General features: G+C 54.4%; 1 gene segment (V, D, J or C); it reads left to right on the plus strand.

Annotated features, from left to right (window-relative positions):
• The first annotated feature begins 11,055 nt into the window (after nucleotides 1–11,055).
• Nucleotides 11,056–17,301, plus strand: LOC111752813 (immunoglobulin heavy constant gamma 1-like). The segment is given in 6 exon segments: nucleotides 11,056–11,113; nucleotides 11,502–11,537; nucleotides 11,694–11,976; nucleotides 12,059–12,379; nucleotides 14,323–14,453; nucleotides 14,666–17,301. Coding segments are annotated over 4 exon segments (708 nt in total).
• The last annotated feature ends 3,784 nt before the right edge of the window (nucleotides 17,302–21,085 follow it).

Here is a 21,085-nt window from a genome sequence, read left to right on the forward strand (position 1 = left end):
TGGGAGGAGACACCTACAGATCACAAGATCAATGCTGGCTCTGCCTCCCATTGCAACCCACACAGCTCGACTGGAGGGGCCACCTGCATGAGTATCCATGGTCCCCTGGTCATAGCACCCCGCTTGGATAGGGAGGTGGGATGGCTTTCATGTTATAAAGACCCTGGCTCATAGCATTTGGCCATGCAAACTCCCATCAGGACCAAACCCCATCCGTCCCCCCACCCAGGCTCAAAGTGATGGCCTATACTAGGGGGTCAGACCCTGCAGACCTTTGCATCCATGCCCCACATTCTCTCCAGGAGTCCTTGAAGGGCAATGTCTCCTTGCAAGTTCACACGGAGATCCATGAACATCAGTTTCCTGTAGGACCACCCTCTGATACTTGTGTGGGCAGAAATACCAGCAGGACCACTGCAGACTCCAGAGCTGGTACCAACACACTTGGCCTGAAAGAGGAGGGAGGGAGGGGCAGTTGCTGAAGCCTGGAGGTCACCTTGACAAAACAGAGCCAGTTCACTGAGGGAGAGAGCCCAGGTAAATCCTCTGCCTTGATGTCCCCCCCACCCCATCTGACCTCCTGCCAGCTCCCCCTTGACCTGACACCCCTTTCAGCAGCCAGGGAGTGGAACATTTTATAGAGACAGCTCCAGAGCCAACCTGTGGATGCTGGCTGAACCAGGCATTTCCTGGCACCACACCTGGGGAACAGAGTATCTGGCAGCTGGAACGGCCGAAGGGTTGCACCTGGAGAGAGGTGCTGGGGACAGGGGCTGCCAGAGCTGACAGCATAGAAGAAATGGAGGCTGTCATCAGAGATGCCTTGATCTTCCTCGCTGGCAGGCTAGGGGATGTCAGACTACCCTGTGCAGACCACACTAGGCCTCCCCATGTTGGGACAGTCTATTCCAGTTATTGGACAGGAACACTGGGAGAGGTTGTGGTAAGGTTCCATGGAGTCACCCCTCAACTTATAGTGACTCCGTCCACAGCGGAACAAAGCGCTGCCCAGTCCTGCACCATCCATGATAGGTTTCAGATCACAGATGTGATCCACAGGGCTTTCGTTGGCTGGTTTTCAGAAATCCTTCTCCAGGCCTTTATTTCAAGTCCATCTGAGTCTAGAACCTCTGCTGAAATCTCTTCAGTACCATAGTAACATGCAAGCCTCCGCTGACAGATGGGTGGTGGCTGCACATGATGTGCATTGGCTGGGAATCGAATCCGGGTCTCCCACATGCAAGGTGAGAACTCTACCGCTGAACCTCCAATGCTGCATACTGGGAGAACATCCTTTAACTGATCTCCTTTGGCACTTCTAGAATGTTTTGTCACTGAGTGGGGACATGGAATCAGACAGAAACCGATTTTCCATGTTCCTTCTAAGTCTGTCGGATCCCGGAACCCCACATTATTGTCTACCTCTAGGCATGACTTTGAGGGGCATGGATTGTCCTAGAAAATAGCTAGACCAAGGCCCTATCACTGAGGCCAGTGGAGACAGGAGGTACATATCCAGAGCTACCCTCTAGCTAAGCTGGGAGGATGTGCATCCACTCAGCCTGAAAGGCAGATGTTTACACTCACCATGACCAGGAACTGGCTTAAGGGTGTTATGAGATCAAACATAGCACAGCACAGGGATTTTGTCAAAACAATACCAACCACTTTGCATGAGTTGCCAAAAGAGAAAGTAAGGGTTCAAAAGCTGGAAACATATGTCCTACATTCCTAGGGGTTAGGGTAGAAAACTGGGTTGGGGTTGTGGCTCAAAGGAAGTATCTCAGTTAAAGGGAAGGGGTCCTCAGTTGTTATCGTGATTTGTATCAGCACAAAATAAATCTCTTAAATATGTTTGATTCTTAGTCAAAATCATCTAAATTCCCTGCACCGTTGGAGCATGTTCCAGTTTCTATGGCTGATTAGGACTGCGGTTCCCAGGAAGGGGTTACCCTACGGCCTTCTCTCTTCCACCCCCCACCCATCCACCTGCCTGATGGCCTTAAAGGCAGGCCAGTGAGATTGAGAGCGTGTTGGAGATTTAAGATCCTGCCCAGTGGTTCTTATGGGCTTTCCTTTTAAGATACACTGGGTTGGGCTTATTTCTTAGAAGACACAAGGTTTTGTGATCACAGCTCATGATCATGGTTACAAACAGCCTAACTCTATTTTTGGACTTGGACTCAAGCAGGAGGCATACGTGAACCTGATGAGGGCCTAGAGCCCCTTGGGGCACAGTGTGGACAAACAGAAGTTGGTTGCAGTCTGTGGAAGAGCATCCCGAATACAAGGGCTGGTCCAGGCAACCCTGTACCCCCTGCAAGCATCTTCCAGAGCTAGAAGGTTCCTGGAGACTCATACCTTTAACCAGGGCCTCCAAATAGTGAGGCAACTCAGGTCATTAACTTTCCACTCACTGTGTTGTTCCAGCCATGACAAGGTTGCCTGCTGGGTTTTGTTGTTGTAGCAGCTCATGTCAACACCATGCATAATGGTACAAAATGCTGCCCAGTCCATCCCCTTCACTGGTTGCAGACCAGACTATTGGGATCCATAAAATTTTCATTGGCTGCTTTTCAGATGTAGATCTCCAGGCCTTTCTTCCTAGTCTGTCTTAGTCTGGAAACTTTGCTGAAACCTGTTCGGCATCATAGCCACATGAACGTCTCCACTGACAGATGGATGATGGCTGCACAAGAAGTGCACTATCTGGGAATAGAACCTGGGTCTCCCACATGGATGGTGAGAATGCTACCACGGAATCACCAATGAGTGTTGATGATGGGACTCACTTTCACCTTCTTGTTTTGGGACATGTGCACACAATCATGCCAACACTCAACCCCATAGTGTGATCTGACCCACACCACAAGGAAAAGTGGATATGCTGTCTTTCTTTCAGATTTTGAGCAAGTGTACCGCACCCCAGTGGCCATCATTTTTACCATTATGGCAATTTTGAGCAGCCTCCTGGGAATCACCCACTTCGGTGTGGCAGGCAGTTGACCACTTGCTTCCTTGGGAATCCTGAGCCTCTGCGTTTCTGGATGGCAGCACTTTTTTGCGATCTTCACTCCCCCAGCTCATCTAACAAGGTTGTGCGCATTTGGTTCACCATGTCGCGTCCCTAACTCTTTGAAACACCTGGAGGGTCTTCCGTTTTCTTGATTCAATTCTGTTTTACAAAGTAATGAGCAACAAAGTAATTTCATGAGGCAGAACCCCAGAGATGGGAACTGAGATTGCTTATCTGATTAATTAATTATGACGTCTTTTGGAGGAAATGCTCATCAGTGGAAAGGAGACAGGGGCAGTCCCGGCAGACTGTGGCAAATCTGGCACATAAATGATCATCTACATTTGCCTGAAATGAAGTGGCGATTAACAGCGAGCCTTTGGGGAGACAGATACTGTTGCAAGACAATGTTAGCTTAGGAATGAGGACTGGAAGGACTGAGGAGCAGCTGGCCTTTCATCATTGCATTGGAGACTACACAATAAGAAGGATGATCTCAGAACTCCAAGCTCTCAGCTAGAGGCAAGGTCAGAGAGCAAGGGGCCCCATCGCTGCCCTAAAAGCATTGATTTTCTCTCATAACCACAGGTTGAATGTGATTGTAGGGGGGAACGTATCTGGAAGTCAGACCCAACGTTTGCTACAACAGCTTGCCAAGTCTCAACACCAAATGAATTAATTCACAGCCTCACCAGGTGTCTCATGTGAAAGAATTTGTCTGGAAAGAATGTGACCTTGAGAACTAGAATGGTGACATTCCTACAGATTTTGATAAAGCCCAGAACCATAAATGCCCAAATGACCACTGGCCAAAGCAGTTTTTGCCCTCCTTGGTCCAAGGACAGTAGCCACCTGGTGCTTGTGAATCCTGTAATTACCTCCAGAGTTGCCAAGTTTCCTGGAGACCAGCCCACACTGCTATAATTCAGGAGCAGTCCTGGGAGAGGCCAGGGAGCCAAGACAGGTTGGGACCAGAAGATGGTGAGCTCCACACAGCATGCAAGAATTGTCAGCTGATCTTCCAGAAAGCTGGGCCTGGTGGTGGGTATGGACTCTATGTGATGCACACTCACAGGTCTGAACCAAGAAGACAGAAATACACTGAGGGACTTTGCCAATGTTATCAACGTGCATGAGCTGACAAGGGATGATACAGACTCAAAGTGTTTCTCTAGTGTCTGCAAATGTCCCTTGGGTGGATCTTGAGACCAACGTCCCCTCTGGCCAGGGCATTGCACCCATTTGGTGGTCAGGAAGATGGGCCAAGGATGGTACCAAAGAGGCAGGAGGGAAGCCATCTGCAGGAGCCAGAGGCAGGGATCAAAATGACAAGGTTTTCCTCCTGAGGCCAGTTGTGCTGGTAGCTCAGACAGGTGTGGAAAAGGATGGGGCTTGGGGCTGGGCTGAGGGTCTCAGCGGCACCAAGGACCAGGATCATCCAGAGGCACTGATCTGCCCACACTGCACCCAGGTAACAGCAGAGGGATGTGTCCATGGGGGTCAGGAGAGAGGCCCTGGAACCTCAGCCTGCTGGTGGGTTTTAGTCTGGGCACTTGATGTGGGGGGCCTGAGAGGGACACAGTCACTGCCCGGCCAAGACTGGCCTGGGGATCCTGGGGGGGAGGGGGGAAGTAGCCAGTGCCTGATACCTGGTGCTTCTACCTGCCCCTCCCAGGCTCCTCTGGGTCCCAGGGCACCACGCCTCTCCCACACGCCCAAGTGAGAGGCTCTAGAGTGTCTGGACTGCCCCCAAGGCAGAAATCACCCAGACGAAAGGAGAACTTCAGGAAGCAAGCGGTGCCAGCCAGGTTTCAATCCCGTTCTTAGTTGTTGCAACCTGTGGAGGAGTTCACAACTCAGGGGCCAGGGCTGGGAGGGGCCAGGAGCCCCCTGGGCCAGGGCCAGCGCAGGGCACTAGCTCGGTGAGTCAGGTGGGCAGGGAGCAGCTTGTCTGCAGAGGAGGGGGGTCAGAGCTAAAGGTGAGGGTGGAGGGGCATCGGTGGGATCAGCCAGACCTGACCAGCGAAACAGCCACAAGGATTCTGGGATGAGCAGAGCAGAAAACAGGCCCTCAGGCTCAGAGAACAACTGGCAGCTCAGGCTGAATGGCTGGCCATATGGGGTTGGAGGCTGCCCATTGCAGGGACCAAAGAGCGGTGGCAGGGGCACGGCCACTCGAACAGAGCTGGATGCCAAAGGCAGGCAAAGCAGGCTGCAAGGGGCCCTGGGCCCTTGGAGACAGTGCCAGGATGGGTGGGTGGAGGCCCAGGAGTTGCACAGTGTCTGAGTTGGGCTTAGGGCACAGGCAACACAGCAAAGCCAGGGCTCAGGAATGAGGTGGGCTCAGCACAGGGGAGGGACCTTCCAGTGGCCAAAGGCTTCAGTCCAGACTCATGGAGCCAGTAGGAGCCCCAGGGGAGGGTCAGAGAAGGTGGCAGGGAGGGATACTAGGCTACAGCCCGGGCCAAGGGCAGGAGGGGTCAGAGTGGGTGTCCCTGTGCCCAAGCTCAGAGGGTGGGGGACTGGGCCCAGGGCAGGCATTGAGTGGCCAGCAGGATGGGCTTCAGGAAAAAAGGGTCAGATCCAGGGACCTAGGGGCAAAAGGGAGATGTCGGGCTCCCAGGAGTAGATACAGGGCTGGGAGGAGTAGATCCAGTCATGTTTGGGGGTCAGCATTGATCCTGCCAATGGGGAGATCAGGGGCCAAAACTGGGGTTGAGGAAGTTGGGGTGAGGCCTGACAAGAGCCAGCAGCTCATTGGGAGGGAACTAGGGAAATGGGGCCGGGGTAGCGGGTGCGAGGAACTGGGGGCTACAAACTGAAAGCTGGGAAGTGTGGTTTGGGAGCTGGAGCTAGAGGCTGGTTGTTAGAGGCCAGGAGGTAGGGGTTTGGATCTGGTGCTACTGGGTGCTAGGAGCTGGGAGCTATGTGCTAGGGGCTTGGGGTTGGGGAGATAGGAGGTGAGAGCTAGGGGCTGGGATATAGGGGCTGAGGGCTGGGTGTTAAAAGTGGAGAACTAATGGCTTGGGGCTAGGGGCTGGGAGCTGCAAGCTGGGGACTGGGGACAAGGACTGGGTTCTGAGGGCTGGATGGTAGGAGATTGGAAGTTGGAGCTGAATGCTGAGTATTAGGAGCTGGGAGCTGAGAGCTAGGGGCTGAAAGCTGGTGCTGGGTGCTAGGAGCTGGAGGCTGGGGATAGGGGCTGGAGATTGAGAGCTGGGAGCTGGGAGATACAAGCTGGGGGCTAGGTACTTAGAGTTGGCAGATGGAAGCTAGGGGCTTAGAGATGAGAGCCAGGTGTTAGTAGCCAGTAGCTGAGAGCTGAGGGCTAGGGCCTCGGAGCTGGGAGCTGAGAGCTGAGAGCTGAGAGCTAGGAGCTGAGTGCTAGGTGCTAGGTGCTGGACACAGAAACTGGGTCCTAGTGGTTTGGAGCTACATGATAGGAGTGGTGTGTTAGGAGCTGGGTGGTGGTGACTGGGAGCCTGGGGCTGGGGGCTGGGTGCTGGGAGCTAGAAGCTGGGAGCCAGGTGCTAGGGACTTGGGGCTGGGTACTAGGGGCTGGGAGCTGGGGGCTAAGGCCTGGATGCTAGGGGCTGGGAGCTGGGGCTAGGGACAGGGTGCTAGGAACTGGGATCTGGGAATAGGGGCTAAGAACTGAGAGTTAGGAGCTGGGGGCTGAGAGCCATGAGCTGGGGGATAGGGGAAGGGTGCTAGGAGCTGGGAGCTGTAAGTTGAGGACTGGGAACTGGGTGCTGAGAGCTGGCAGCTGAGAGCTGGGGCTAGGGACTGTGAGCCTGGGTCTGAGAGCTGGGGGGCTGGTGGGTGAATGCTGGTAGCTGAGAAGTCAGTACTAGGGCTGGGAGCTGGGTGCCAGGAGCTGGGGGCTGGGGATGAGAGCTGGGGGCTGGTAAGTGATGCTGAGAACTGAGTGGTAGGTGTTGACACTGGGAGCTTGTTTCTAGGAGCTGGGAGCTAGGGACTAGAAGCTAGCGGTTGAGAGCAGGGAGGCAGGAGCTGGGTGCTAGGACTTGGGGGCTAGGGGCAGAAAGCTAGGAGCTGGGTGCTAGAAGCTGGGGCTAGTACCTGGGGACTGGGAGCTGGGGTTTAGGAGCTGAGGGCTGGCAGCTGAGGGCTAGGAGCTCACAGCTGGGATATGTGGTCTAGGAGTTAGATGCTGGGACCTGGGTGCTAGGAGCTGACTGCTAGAAGCTGGAGGCTAGGAGCTGGGGGCTTGGAGCTGGTTGCCACAAGCTGGGAATAGGAGCTGGGGGCTGGGCACTGGGAGCTGGGGGCTAGGAACTGGAGAGTGCTAGGAGCTGGGGCTGGGGGCTGGGGGCTGGGGGCTGGGGGCTGGCTGCTAGGAGCTCAGGGCTGGGAGTGGTAACTGGTAACTGAGATCTGAGAGCTGGGATCTGATTGCTAGGAGCTAGGGGCTAAAAGCTGGTGGATGGTTGCTAGGAACTGAGGGCTAGAAGGTGGCTGCTGGGAGCTGGGGGCTAGGAGCTGGATGCTAGGAGTTCGGGGTTGGGAGATGAGTGCTAGGAGCTGGGGACTAGGAGCTGGGGTCTTGTTCCTAGGAGCTGAGTTAGGAGCTGGGGGCTAGGAGCTGGGGGCTAGGAGCTGTGTGCTGGCAGCTTGGGGCAGGGAGCTGAGGGCTAGGAACGGGGTGCTAAGAGCTCAGGGCTGGAAGCTGGGGCTAGGAGCCAGAGGCTAAGAGCTGGGTGCTAGAAGCTGGGTACTAGGAGCTGGGTGCTAGCAGCTCGGGGCTAGGAGCTGGGTGCTAGGAGCTGGAGCTGGAAACTGGGCGCTAGGGGCTGGGTGCTATAAGCTGGTGGCTAGGAGCTCATTGCTAGGAGCTGGGGGCTGGGTGCTGGGTCTTAGGAGCTCGTTGCTAGAAACTGGGTGGTAGGAGCTGGTTTCTAGGAGCTGGGTGCTAGGAGCTGGTTACTAGGAGCTAGAGGCTGGAGTTGAGTGCTAGGAACTAGGTGTTAGGAGCTGCGAGCTGAGATCTGAGGGCTAGGACCTCAGAGCTGGGGGCTGGGAGCTGAAAGCTGGGTGTTAGAAGCTGGTTGCTAGGACCTGGGAGCTGGGAGATGCAAGCTGAGAGCTGTGTGCTAGCAGCTGGGTGCTAGGAGCTGGGGGCGGGGGCAGCAAGCTGAGAGCTAGGGGCTGGTGGGTGAATGCTGGGAGCTGAGAGATACATGCTAGGAGTGGGAGCTGGGTGCTAGGAATGGGAGCTGGAAACTGGGAGCTGGGTGCTGGGTGCTAGGAACTGGTTGCTAAGAGCTGGGGCTGGGAGATGGGGGCTCGCGTTGGGAGGGGAGAGCTGGGGGCTGGGACTGGGAACTGGAGGCTAGGAGCTGGGGGCTGAGGGCTGAGAACTGGAGGCTAGGAGCCAGGAGATGAGGGCTGGAACCTGGAGGCTAGAAATTGAATGCTAGGGGCTAGAAGATAAAGAGTAGGAGCTGAGTCTGGTGAGTGAATAGTGGAAGATGAGAGGTAGGTGATAGAGCTGAGAACTGGGTGCTAGGAGCTAGAGGCTAGGAGCTAGGGGCCAGGGACAGGTAGCTGAGAAGCAGGGACTGGGATAGGGGTCGGGAGGCTGGGACTTGAAGGCTGGGAGCTAGGAGCTAGGGGCTGGGAGCTGTCTGCTCAGAACTGAGAGCTAGGGGCTGGGAGCTGAGGGTTGGGTTCTGGAGCCTGGGACTTGAATGCTGAGAGCTGGTAGTTCAGTGCCAGGAGCTAGGGGCTGGTAGCTGGGGGGTGGGTGCTACCTGCTGGGGACTTAAAGCTAGGGATTGGGTTCTAGGAGCTGGGGGCTGGAAACTGAGAGCTAGGAGCTATGATTTAGTCGCTGGTTGCAAGGGGGTTGGGGTCAGAGAGCTGAGGCCGAGAGATGGGGGTAGCAGCTAGTTGCTCTGACAGGAGAGACTGAGAGCCTTGGCACCTGAACAGCTGGGCCTAGGGTGGGTGTCCTGGCGGCCGAGGGAACAAGCCCAGTACTGGGAAGTGCCACCTGGCAAGTCTGGCTGAATGTGCTGGGGCTGGCAGGGGGGCAGAAGGCCTGAGGACACTGAGGCAGGTCCTGGCCTCAGGGCCTGTGTAGGTGGTCTCAGGCCTGGAGAGCAGGGGGCGCGGGAGTCCTGCAGGAGCTGGGGAAGGAGTTCTGGTTACTCAGTGCTGAGGGCCCTGAGGAGGGCGAAGTGCTCTAGGCTGGGAAAGCTGGGAGGGGCCAGGCCTGAGCTGACCGATGGGGAACAGGTGGGCAGAGGCAGGAGACTGGTCTGGCAGGAGATCCAAGGCTGGTGCAGGGAGGGGACTCTGGGCAGCGGAGGCCCCAGGGCTGAGGGAGAAGCCAGTGGCTCTTCCAAAGGGCTCAGCCCTGTTTCAGGGGTGGTGGCAACATGGGGTGAGGTCACAAGGTGGCTGACCCAGCAGAGGGGCCTGAGCAGCGGCTGCTGGAACCTGTGGGACGAGTGGGCAAGGGAGAGGGGACAGCCAGGGGGGCTCATAGTTGGAAGGCACAGGCCTGGGAGGGGTGGGCTTGAGCTTCTGAAGCCTGAGGACTCAGGGACAGAGAGTGCACTCGACCTGCCTGGGGCTCACAGTACCGGCACAAACAGGGAAGAAGAGGATCCAAGGGCAGGTGCAGGGCTCCCACCTGGGCTAAGGGTGGGCTGGGGTGCCCTGGTTTCCAGAGCTGCTAGGCTACAAAGCAGGGCCTGAGGGTGGGTAGGGCTCGGGCTGAACTGATAGACCTGGGAGCCAGGTGGGCAAAGGCAGGGACAGGCTGAGTTTGGATTGTGGAGGGAGCAAGAGGTGTGCCTTGGAGCTAGCTCAGGAAGGACCATGCAAGGAGGAGGAAGCGTCTAGGTGAGCAAGGAGCTAGACAGTGGCCAGGAAGCATAGGTAGGCCACAGTGTGGGGAGTGTGGATGCTGGATTGGTGGAGTCACAGGGGGCCACAGGATCGCAGGCCCAGAGGAACAGACTAGAAGGAGCCTGGGCTCGGCGCCTGGGCTGGGCTGGTGGGTGGGGAGTGGGACAGAGAAAGCCATGCCCACGCTCCCAGGGAATTGGTCCAGGACAGGGAGGGGCCTGGCCAGCAGTCACTGACATAAGACAAGGCCTGAGCAGCCTTCACTACAGAGAGAGATCCTTCCTGGAGGGAGGGGGTGGACCCCAGGAGACCTGGAGACACAGAAGGCAGAGACAGGACTGGCAAGAGGCTCTGGGTGGAACACCCTGGACTGGAGTCCTGACAGAGTACAGCAGAGGCTCCCACTCCAAAGTACAGGCCCAGGCTGGGGCAAGAGGGGCCAGAGATGGTCACTGGCTGAAAGACCATAGAGAAGCTGGCTGGACCAGGGGCCCACAGTCTGGGGTCAGGCAGACGAGGTAGGGAACCTGGTGCCACCCACCTGAAGGCTAATGGATAAGCAAAGTGGGAGGAAGGGACTGGGAGACCCCAGGGCTGAACTGGCTCTAGGTGGTCTTAGAAAGCTGGCCAGCTGACCGATTCAAGCCTGTGGTCCTGGCATAGTCAGCGAGGCCACAGCCAAGGCTCCTGGTCCTGGAAGCATGTCAGATCAGAGACGTCCCAGGCCTGGCACCTTCCCAGGGGCCTCCAGAGACGGGGTGCTGAGGTGGGAGTGGGTGGGCCTGGCTAGCTGTGTGACCCAGGTGTGTCCAGATGTGCTCCTCAGGTGTATACCCCTGGTGCCTGTGAGCACAGAGGACACGTCTGGCAGGCAGGCAGCCTGGCTCGGCTTGCCCACATTGTCATGTGGGGTCCCCTCTCTTGCAGCCTCCACCACGGCCCCATCAGTCTTTCTCCTGGCCCCCGGCTGTGGGACCACATTCGAATCCAAGGTGGCCCTGGCCTGCCTGGTCACCAACTACTTCCCAGAGCCAGTGACGGTGTCCTGGAACTCTGGAGCCCTGTCTGGGACACACACCTTCCCAGCCGTCCTGCAGTCATCCGGCCTGTACTCCCTCAGTAGCATGGTGATCGTGCCCGCCAGCGGCTGGAACAGCCAAACCTACATCTGCAACGTCGCCCACTCGGCCAGCAACACCAAGGTGGACAAGAAGATCGGTGAGCCATGACATGGTTCCAGTGGGGGACCCACAGCCTGCGTCCCCAGCAGACAGGTTCAGGGTCAGCCTGAGGCCCCTGACACACCAAGAGATGCCTGCCTGCCCTCACAATAGGGCTCTGCCTACCCCATCCTGGGATCCCACAAATTCAAGCAGGGGGTCTTCTGGGGTCACGCACCAGGCCTAGGGCACATACAGTCTGGATGCCCATAATCCAGTCGCTGGGCTCAGAATCGGATGGTGGGTCTCAGAGCCGCCAACTGCTGCATGGAAGGGCTAACTTGACTTCATCCCTGTCTGAGGGCCAAACATTCCCTCCTTCAACTGGGATGCCCACCCTCTTTCCCACTAAGGTAACACTCCCTGTCTGTCTGCTCTCTCTGCAGTGCCACCCAAAGTGGGAGGAAAATGCAAGTGCACAGGTAAAGCAAGCCCCACACTTGCTAAATGGAGACAGCCCCAATGGGAGGACAAACCCAACCCACACCCAGCCCCCATAGCCCTGTCACTGATACTCAGCTCTTCCACCAGAAGCTGAGCTCCTGGGAGGGCCCTCCATTTTCATCTTCCCCCCCAAGCCCAAGGACACCCTCACGACCTCCCGAACCCCCGAGGTGACGTGCCTAGTGGTAGATGTTGGCCAGGAAGACCTGAACGTCCAGTTCACCTGGTACGTGGATGGTAAACAGATGAACACGGCCAAGACCAACGAGCCGAAGGGGCAGTACAACAGCACGTACCACGTGGTCAGTGCACTCCCCATCTCGCACCAAGACTGGCTCGAGGGCAAAGAGTTCAAGTGCAAGGTCAACAATACTGCCCTCCCATCACCTGTTGAGAAGGTCATCTCCAAGGCCAAAGGTGAGGCAGCAGGTGGGCGAGGACAGGTGGGCAATCCCTTCCTCTACACTGGGAATAACTCTCTCCACCTTCATCCCCACAGGCCAACCCCATGAGCCACAGGTGTATGCCTTACCCCCACACCGAGATGAGCTGACCAAGGACAAGGTCAGCCTCACATGCCTGGTGAAGGGATTCTACCCCTCTGACATTGATGTTACATGGCAAAAGAACCAGCAGCCACAGCCTGAGAACAGCTATGCGAACACTGAAGCCCAGCTCGAGGCTGATGGAACCTTCTTCCTGTACAGCAAGCTCACACTGCCCAAGAAGAGCTGGCAGCAAGGAAACACCTATTACTGTGTGGTTCTGCATGAGGCGCTGCCCAACCACCACACCCAGAAGGCCGTCTCCCTGTCTCCCGGTAAATGAACGCTGGCCAGCATGTCCAGCAATTGCCACCCCCTGCTGCTTGCCGGGGCCCCTGAGCACACCTGGAACCTCGCCTGTAAATACTCACAGGCAATTCACCCCGAAAATAAAGCACCCAGCTCTTCCCTGGGGTACTGCAAGACTGGCATGGTTCTTTCCAAGGCCCACATGAACCTGAGCTCTCCCAGGCTGTGGAGTCAGGTGGGGCCTGAGACCTCCACTGTCACCATTGGGAAGACCATAGGGGTCTGTGTAGGCCACCCTGGGGAAAATGGCCATGGGCAGCCTACTACAGGGACAGGTCCTTCATAAAAGGTGTCTCCCCTCTAGGTCCTTCCTCCAGCCAGCAGCTACTCTGGGCTGGAGTGGGGGAGGGAACAGGTAGACGCACCTAGGGAAGCTGTGTGGTGGAGAAAGTGTCTGATTTGTTTCCAGGGGTTCCTGTCCACAGGGCCTTGCAGGAGCTCCCACGGTGGCTCTGTGTTCACATGGAGGCCCCTGGATATGGGGATGGGCCCTCTTTTTTCTGCTGGGGCTCCAAGAATAGACCACTGCACAGAACACACTCAGGATCCAGGTGGTCTGCCCAGGAGAGAGAGGGCACTGACAAGACACCCACCTGGACACTGAATTCACACCCATGAACCACAAGCCTCTCCTGCGAAACAACACTCCAGCACCCACAGATCATCTTCACACACACCGCACGCATGCATGCAGGAATACATGGACCACAGTGCACACACACACACACGCACGCACACACGCACCCACGCACATAAACACATGGGCATGTGGGTACACATGCACTCTCACATAAAATCCTATATACACACACAGACACACGGCACACATGCAATCACTCATATTCACACACATGCATATACATCCATGTACATACACACACGTACGCACAAGTAAACACACGCAAAAACAAAGGCACACATGCACTTCCAAGCACACACATGTACCCGCACACACAACCATACATGGGCATGCATGTACACACAAACACATGGACACATTCACACATGCACAGAAAAGCACTCCCCTTATACACTGGGGCCTCACAAAGGGCAAACTGCACAATATCTGTGAACACAAGCCCAGGTCACATGAACACACACACCAGCCTCATCCTACACCCTCCAAAGCTGCACAAGTGCCCTGTGGGTTGCTCCCAGCTCATCTGTACCTGACCGACTCAGACAGGTCCCTATTGCAAGCACCCACATGCTTCCTCCCAGACCCACCCTCCAGAGCTGCTCAAAGGGGCAAGACTCCTGCTCTTCTCACATTACCACAAGCTCACTTCTGTGATGACAAAGAATGCCACTGGCCTCCTGCACACTCACACTCCTGCCCCTCACACATGGGGTCAAATCCCTTCACTGTCCCTAACATTACTTCTTAGCACTGTGCTTCCCTGGGGAGGGTGGGATGCCCTCCAGGCGTTTGCACCCAGGGGAGATGAAATGGAAGGCCTGGGGTCCAGGCAGCCTGCAGGAGTTCTTGGGGTGGCCATGTCCCAAGATGACCCCTTATGCTGACCTAACCAGCCCAGCGCAGGTGGGCGAGCAAAAATGAGTGGTTCTCACAGCTGGCTGGAACATAAGTGGGGACAGGAGTTCCCAGCCATGCCGGGGTCCAAACTGTAGGAGAAGGATGGGACTGAGGACAGTGCCCAAAGCTGGGGAGGGGTCCCCAGCACAGTCCTGAGAAACCACAGAAGAGGCATGGCCAGGGACAGCTGACCATGGGGCCCTACTGCCTCACCTGTCCCTGGGAGGGGACAGGCAGGGAGGGCAGGGTGATGGGACTGGAGGACCACCCCCAGCATGGATGGAACCCTTCCTCCTGTACCTTCCTGTCCCCCATCTCTGCACCAGCCCCCACAGCAGGGACACCCTCACTGATCCCTCGTCCCCTTTCCAGAGCTGCACCCAGATGAGAGCTGTGCGGAGGCTCAGGATGGGGAGCTGGACGGGCTGTGGACCACCATCTCCATCTTCATCACGCTCTTCCTGCTCAGCGTGTGCTACAGTGCCACCGTCACCCTCATCAAGGTCTGATCCTGGGGACCTCTACCCTGCGCCAGTCCCCAGCCCCCAGCCCACCGCCCCCCACAGCAGGCTACTCTGCCAGTAGGCTCTCCATGCATGGAGCAGCTGGACCCCAGGCGGGTAGTCAGAAGGAGAGAGGGGGCATCAGGGCTCAGGGCCTGAAGCCATAGGGGTCTGGGGTGGTCTGCTCACCGTTGCCACGCTGTCACCCGCAGGTGAAGTGGATCTTCTCCTCAGTGGTGGAGATGAAGCGAAACATCGTCCCCGACTACAGGAATATGATCGGGCAGGCTGCCTAGGGGCTGCTGAGAGAGGAAAACGCATAAGCCGAACTGAACAACAAGCTTCAGGTGGCTCCACCCTCCACCCAAGTCCCAACCTGCCCTCTGACCCCACCGTTTCAGACACCTCACTGCCCTCTGACCATGCTATCTCATATCTCTCCTGTCAGAGAAACTGGTGGACAGCAGGTTCTCCCACAGACCCAGCAGCCTGGATGCCCTGCTACCCCATACCTAAATAGCATTTACAGCAGCACCAGGAGCGCCGGTGGGGTCATTGCACTGGGAGACCCTCAGAATCAGCTGTGAATGTCCATTCTGGAGGAGGGGATGGGCCAGTATTCCCCATGTCCATTTGGAGCAGGGACCTGAGTTCAAACCCCACCCCAGGCCTGGCTCAGAAAGACACCAAATCTCAAAGATCCTTGGTGGGGACATCATGCACCAAGGCAGGGGAGCCACTGATCATCAACCTCAAAAGGGATACTCCTTGAGAAGTGCTGCAACCTTCACTGAATGGCCCTTCCTCCAGCCCTCGCCTGGCCAGTTCCACCCTGGGAGACCGCAGGGATTCCCCCACCACGTCTATGGCCCTGGCCTGAGGAAGAGGCTCCTTTTCATTTTGAACTGGAAACTTGGTCTCTGGTCTTGGGAAAGGGCTTTCCATCCAATCCTGACCTCCTACACAGAGCTCTTAGATATGGGGCTCAACCCAAGGGACAGAACCTCTGCCTGCATGGTGGCCAAGTGAGGGGCTTGGCCCAGGATACCCACCATCTCCCAGCCACCAACCCAGTTCCAGCTAAAGGCCCAACCTCGCCACCACACAAGAGACCACCTGAGAAGGCCTGGGCCATACCCGTGGACACTGCAGGGTCTAGAGGGTGCAATGGCAGGGCTCCTGGGGTGAGGATGGGCATCTGTGCCAAACAGGAAGGGCATCAGGTCTGAGGGGCAAGTAGCCAGACAGCCTCCTAGAAAGAGGCCTGGTGACCAGTGCTCCAAGTGGTCAGGGCATGCCATGGGAGGCCTCCTCCTTGGGCCTCTGGACAGAGGTGGCCGAAGACAAAGAGAATGGAAGAGAGGAAAATGACCAGATACTGGGAGTGGGCATCTGGCCAACAAGACTCTGATGGGAAACCGGGCCAGCCCAGCCACAGGCACTGCACAGAGGTCCCGGGGCCAAGCATTGCCACCCCTCTGGGCTCTCTGTCTCCCATCTTCCCTTCCAGCAAATACTCAGCAGAGTCACACCACAAAGGAACCAGAGTGCTGAGCCCGCTTCTTAAGGTGGGAAGAAGAATGACACAAATGGAAGCAAACCACACCAAAGAAAGCCACATCCATCAGCTCTGTAGCTTCTTACCTCTTTTTAATTTTCTGAATTTCCTTTCATGTAAATGTGTTGTTCTTGTTTTTTAATTACATTACAATGGACTTAAACTGCATGATTTATCATGGTTGTAGTCTTTCTATGGTGACACCCTTTGAGCCCTTCAAGTGCCAGCCCCAGGAATGAGTTGAGCCAAGCCATGAGCCCAGAGCACCCGGAACTCAGCACCCAACACTGGCCAGGGTCCCTTTGGTGTCCCCAGCATCGGTGTCCTTTGTTCTCCAGGAGACTTTCAGCTTGCAGCTGGGGGGGCATCAGATTTGCCTGCCCATTTGCCCTGTGGTGTAGGCAGGACAAAGGAGTCTGAGGACAGCCTCCACCCTCACTGGAGTGACAGTGGCTGGCACTGTATAGAACAAGGCCCCCAGCTGATCATCGTGGGCCCAGGAGTTTGAGAACAGCAAGTCAGGAGTAATGATCTCAGCACCTGAAATGGATGGATCCAGTAGGTTCCAGGAGGTTCAAGGAGGCTGTTGAGGGAAACAGCTGAGGCTTGGGGAGCAAACCCCCAAGGGACAGCACAGAAGGCGTGTCTAGCCTTGGTCATCCTGAGGGAGAAGCCTCTGTTCTGCTGGAAGGCAACCAGAACTGGGCGGGATGACCAACAAAGGGCCATGGAAGAGCTGGGACAAAAGCACCTTTGAGTTACTGACCCATGTCCTGGAGGCTATAGAGAGATACAGATAATTTTATGCAGGGAAGGGGTATGGATGGGTTCATTGGATGGTGGTGCATGGGAGCTGCTCTGAAGACAGGGAAGACAGAAGGGGCAGCTATGAGATTCCAGGTCCAACTTCTGGAACGGCTGTGGGTGGGACCCATGGGCCATGGCACTGACATGATTGGGTCCTTCCCACTTGGCTTACTTCCATAGTGCTGCCTTAAGAGAAATACCACAACTGAGAGCCAGAATTTATTGTCTCACAATTCTGGAGGCTAGAATCAGAGCATCAGCTCTAAGGGGGGACGGGGACCTATCTTTGTTGATAGCCCCAGCAGTTCCTTTGCATTCCTTGGTGATTGTCTTCACCCTGTGTGTGTCCCTGTGTCTATCCTGCTCTTTTTATAAGACACCAGTCAGAAATGATAAGGTGTAGGACCCACCTTACTCAGTATGACCTCATTACATGACAAAGTATACCCTGTTTCCAAACAGGGTCACATATACAGGTACGGGCTTAAGACTTCAACGTAATATTTTTTTTCAGGGGGAGGGAGGGTGGAGAGAGTGGGGAGGGTATTGGTGGTTCAGTGGTAGAATTCTCACCTTCCATGCACAAAACCTGGATTCAACTCCTGACCAATGCACCACCTGTCAGTCAGTGGAGGCTTGTATGTTGCTAGGATGCTGAACAGTTTTCAGCGGAGTTTCCAAGCTAAACTGGACTAGGAAGAAACACCTGGTGAACTACTTCAGAAAATCAACCAACGAAAACTCTGTGGATTATAGTGGCTTGCTCTACAACCAGTCATGCGGGTGGAGGAAGACCGGGCACTGCTTTGTTCCATTGTACACCGGCTCACCATGAGGTGGGGGTTGACATGGTGGCAAAGAACGACAAGAACTCTCCTATTTACAGAGTCAACATAACTTTTGGGGGGACATAATTCACCCCATAACACCACCAGAGTGTCCTTGCATTAGACTCAGGGTCAACCTTCAGGGAGCCTGAGACAGAGAAGGTTGTGCTCGGTAAGTGCTGCCAAATTGTGACTCTTAAAACCGTAAGGCTTCCCTGTTGTAGAGCTGCTGGGGAGGGGCAAAGGGTCCTGGGTAGGTCCTTCTTTCCTGACCTGAGGGCCCTTGCAGACAAAGAGGATATGCCACCTGCCAGCCCTATCCCAGCTAAGGATAGAGCTCCCGAGGTGCCATCGGCCCATTCACACACCTGGACACCAAGTCAAGGCCAGAACATGGGTGAGCAAACCCAGACACAGGAAGAGAAGACAGATGTCCAGAGAGTTCTCCACCTGGAAAGGGTCCTAGCCCCCAAACCTTGCCTGGAACACTGAGCATGGGCACTGCCTTTCCTGCAGCGTTGCTTGAAGCAAAGGCTGCCACTCTGACATCCATAGTGCACTTGGGACCCCTGGCTCAGTCCTTGCACTGGATGTGAAGGCCGTGCAGGATGTCCATGGTATGAAGTCCAAGGATCAGATCTAAAGTGTGCCTTTAAGTTTGCGGAAGTGCATTACGGGCAGCAAAGAGGGAGAAAAGAGCACTTACATCCTAGCCTCTTCTTCAAGTTGTACCCCAAGTTCCAGCGCAGGCCCTGCTATGGATGTGGCCAGGGCTGGGTAGATGGCAAAGGGCAGTGATGTGACCAATGTCACCCCATGGACATGTGGAACGGTGGGTCTGTACCTGGACTTCTGGACTCAGGGCAAGTAACCTTCCCCAACATGACCAATGTCACCCCACTGGCACGAGGAGTGGTGGCTCTGTGCCTGGATCCCTGGATTTGAGGCTAGTAACCTTCCCTAACATAAGACCATCCCCAAGCTATGTTCAAACACAGGCTGCAGATGTTCAGGCCAGAGGAAAGAGACCAGAGGGGAGGTTAGAGCTTGCCCACATAAAGTAAGAGAAAAGACGACACCAAGAGGGGCCCAGCGGCGCTAGGGAATACAAAGACAGACCTGGGAAGGCATGATGCACAAAATGCACAAGACCTAGCAGACGCATTGGCCCTGAGGCAGACTCTGCTGAGCTCTCCAGCTGTATCCTCATCCTGATGGTAAATCACAGTCCTGCTCCTCACTATTCACTGCTGCCCAATTGCTGTGAGCATGCTTTCCCCCTGAGAGGAGGATACTCATGCCACCATTAACACTGGACTAACACTGGCCTTGGTAGCCCACCCTATTTCCAAAGTGTGGCTCCACCATTGATCCTTTCTCTTGCTTGAGAATGGCATATTCCAGAAAGCACTTCTCCTTCAGCCTGAATCCCAGAACAAGGAAAGCACCGACACCAGAGCCACACAGTCACAGACAACTGCAGGGGACATAGAAATGGGAAAGAAATAAAGCTATTACACTGCAAGCCATTTTCATTTGGGGGTTGCTTGTTACCATGGCATGTCCTAGCAAAAGCATCATCAAAATGTTTCTCCAGTACTTGAAGTAACTCAAATAAGCAGTAAAATGTAACAATAACCATGCCTGAGTTTTGCGGTGTTTTGACTTTTCAGAGTTTTCTGATACTGTCTTGGTCTCCTAAGGCTATCACAAAATATCACAAAATGGGTGGTTTCAAAGAACACAAATTTATCTCACAGTTCTGAAGCCTAGAATTCCAAAGCAGGGTCTTGACCATATCCATTGCCTCCAAGAGCTCCCACCATGCCTCGCTTCTAGCTCCTAGTGGCTGCCAGAAAACCAAGACAACCTTTGGCTTGCTACTGTATCTGCCTCAGTCCTTCTGTCTCCCTTTCTCTATGTAACTCCTTTCCTTTTAGAAGATACCTTTCAGAAGGGATTAAGACTACAACACACCTTACTCCTGTGTGACTTAATGGATACTATATTTTTAAAAGACCTTATTTTCTAAAACAGAATCTGTCACAAGTACAGGGGTTAGGACTTCAACATATCCTTTTAGGGGGCACAACTTAATCCACAACAGAAGCCCTTCTCTCATTTCATGCTGATAATACCCCCTAAGAAGTAGGCATCACTGTCTCAATTTTACGGGTGAAGAAATGAAAACTGTAAGGAGGCTTTAGCATCCTACTTGTAGGTAGGATGGAAGAACATGAACTCAAGTATTAGGACTCCAAATTTCATATGCCTTCTACTCTCCCACACTGCCTTTTAAGAAGATTCCAGAAAACCATCCTTATCTCATTCCTGCCCAAGGGGGAAGGCAGGACTCAACCTAACCACTAAAATTCAGACCCTGAGGAAATTCCTCCAGCCCACAGAGGACAGAGGGCCCTAAGAAGTTCAGTGAGGACACTACCTATTTGTTTCTTAAACAAATATTTACCAAATGGCAACTTGGCACCGGATGCCACTAGGCATCAGCCATACAGACAAGGCTTCTGCCTTTCAGAAATTTAGAGTGTGGGGATACAGGCAGGGATCAAGTGTATACTTCCAAAATTATTTAAGTGCAATTGAGTAAGTGCTATAAAGGAAAATATGGGAGGCTATAAGGTCATGGAACAGAAAGAAGTGAACCCAGTATATGGGGTTAGAGAAGGCTTTCTCAAGGGAGTGCCCTTGAAGAAGACCCAAAGAGGAAGCATATGGTCGCGCTCTTTGTATCTGCTCATCAACTCCTGGTTTCTGGTCCTGGGCCAAAGGAGAATAAACCTGCTAGACACTGAGGTTGGGTAGGATCACATGGGATAAAACATTTACAACACCTTAAAAGATTATTCTTGTTAAGGGTATAGTCATGACTCTCACATAGATGAACACATTTCAAAATTTTTTTTAACTCATTAGTTAAGATGTTCCACCCAGTTCAAAGTAGAATTCAAAACCCTATACTTAGTTAAATCAGGAATGCTAAAATAAATTTATAAATACAAATGATCTTTTTTTTCCATGGAAGGAAGGGAAGATTGAATTGTCCCTCCAACAAACAGGATATATTTTGCTATCAATAATCTACAAACTATATAGTTGTGAAGTAGCTCAAAGACAATGAAAGACAGGCATAGAGCCCGCACAGAATCAGATAACCTGGAAGGGTGTGAAAGACAATGTCTTGTTTTTCACTGAAGACACCCAGTATTCTTTTGGCCCACTTCAAAGTCTTTCACAATTTTCACCTACAAACATAAGCTGATTAAAATATATCCAGAATATATAGAGCACCCCTGCTAATCAAGTAAAAAGATAAAACAATTCCATAGAAAAGTGGGCCAGAGCATTGAACACGTGTTTTACAAAAGATAAGCTGAAGGCCATGAAACATATGAAAAAGATGCTGAACCACAGTAGTCACC

The sequence above is a fragment of the Loxodonta africana genome, chromosome 21 (assembly GCF_030014295.1).
Source record: "Loxodonta africana isolate mLoxAfr1 chromosome 21, mLoxAfr1.hap2, whole genome shotgun sequence".
NCBI classification, from domain to species: domain Eukaryota; kingdom Metazoa; phylum Chordata; class Mammalia; order Proboscidea; family Elephantidae; genus Loxodonta; species Loxodonta africana.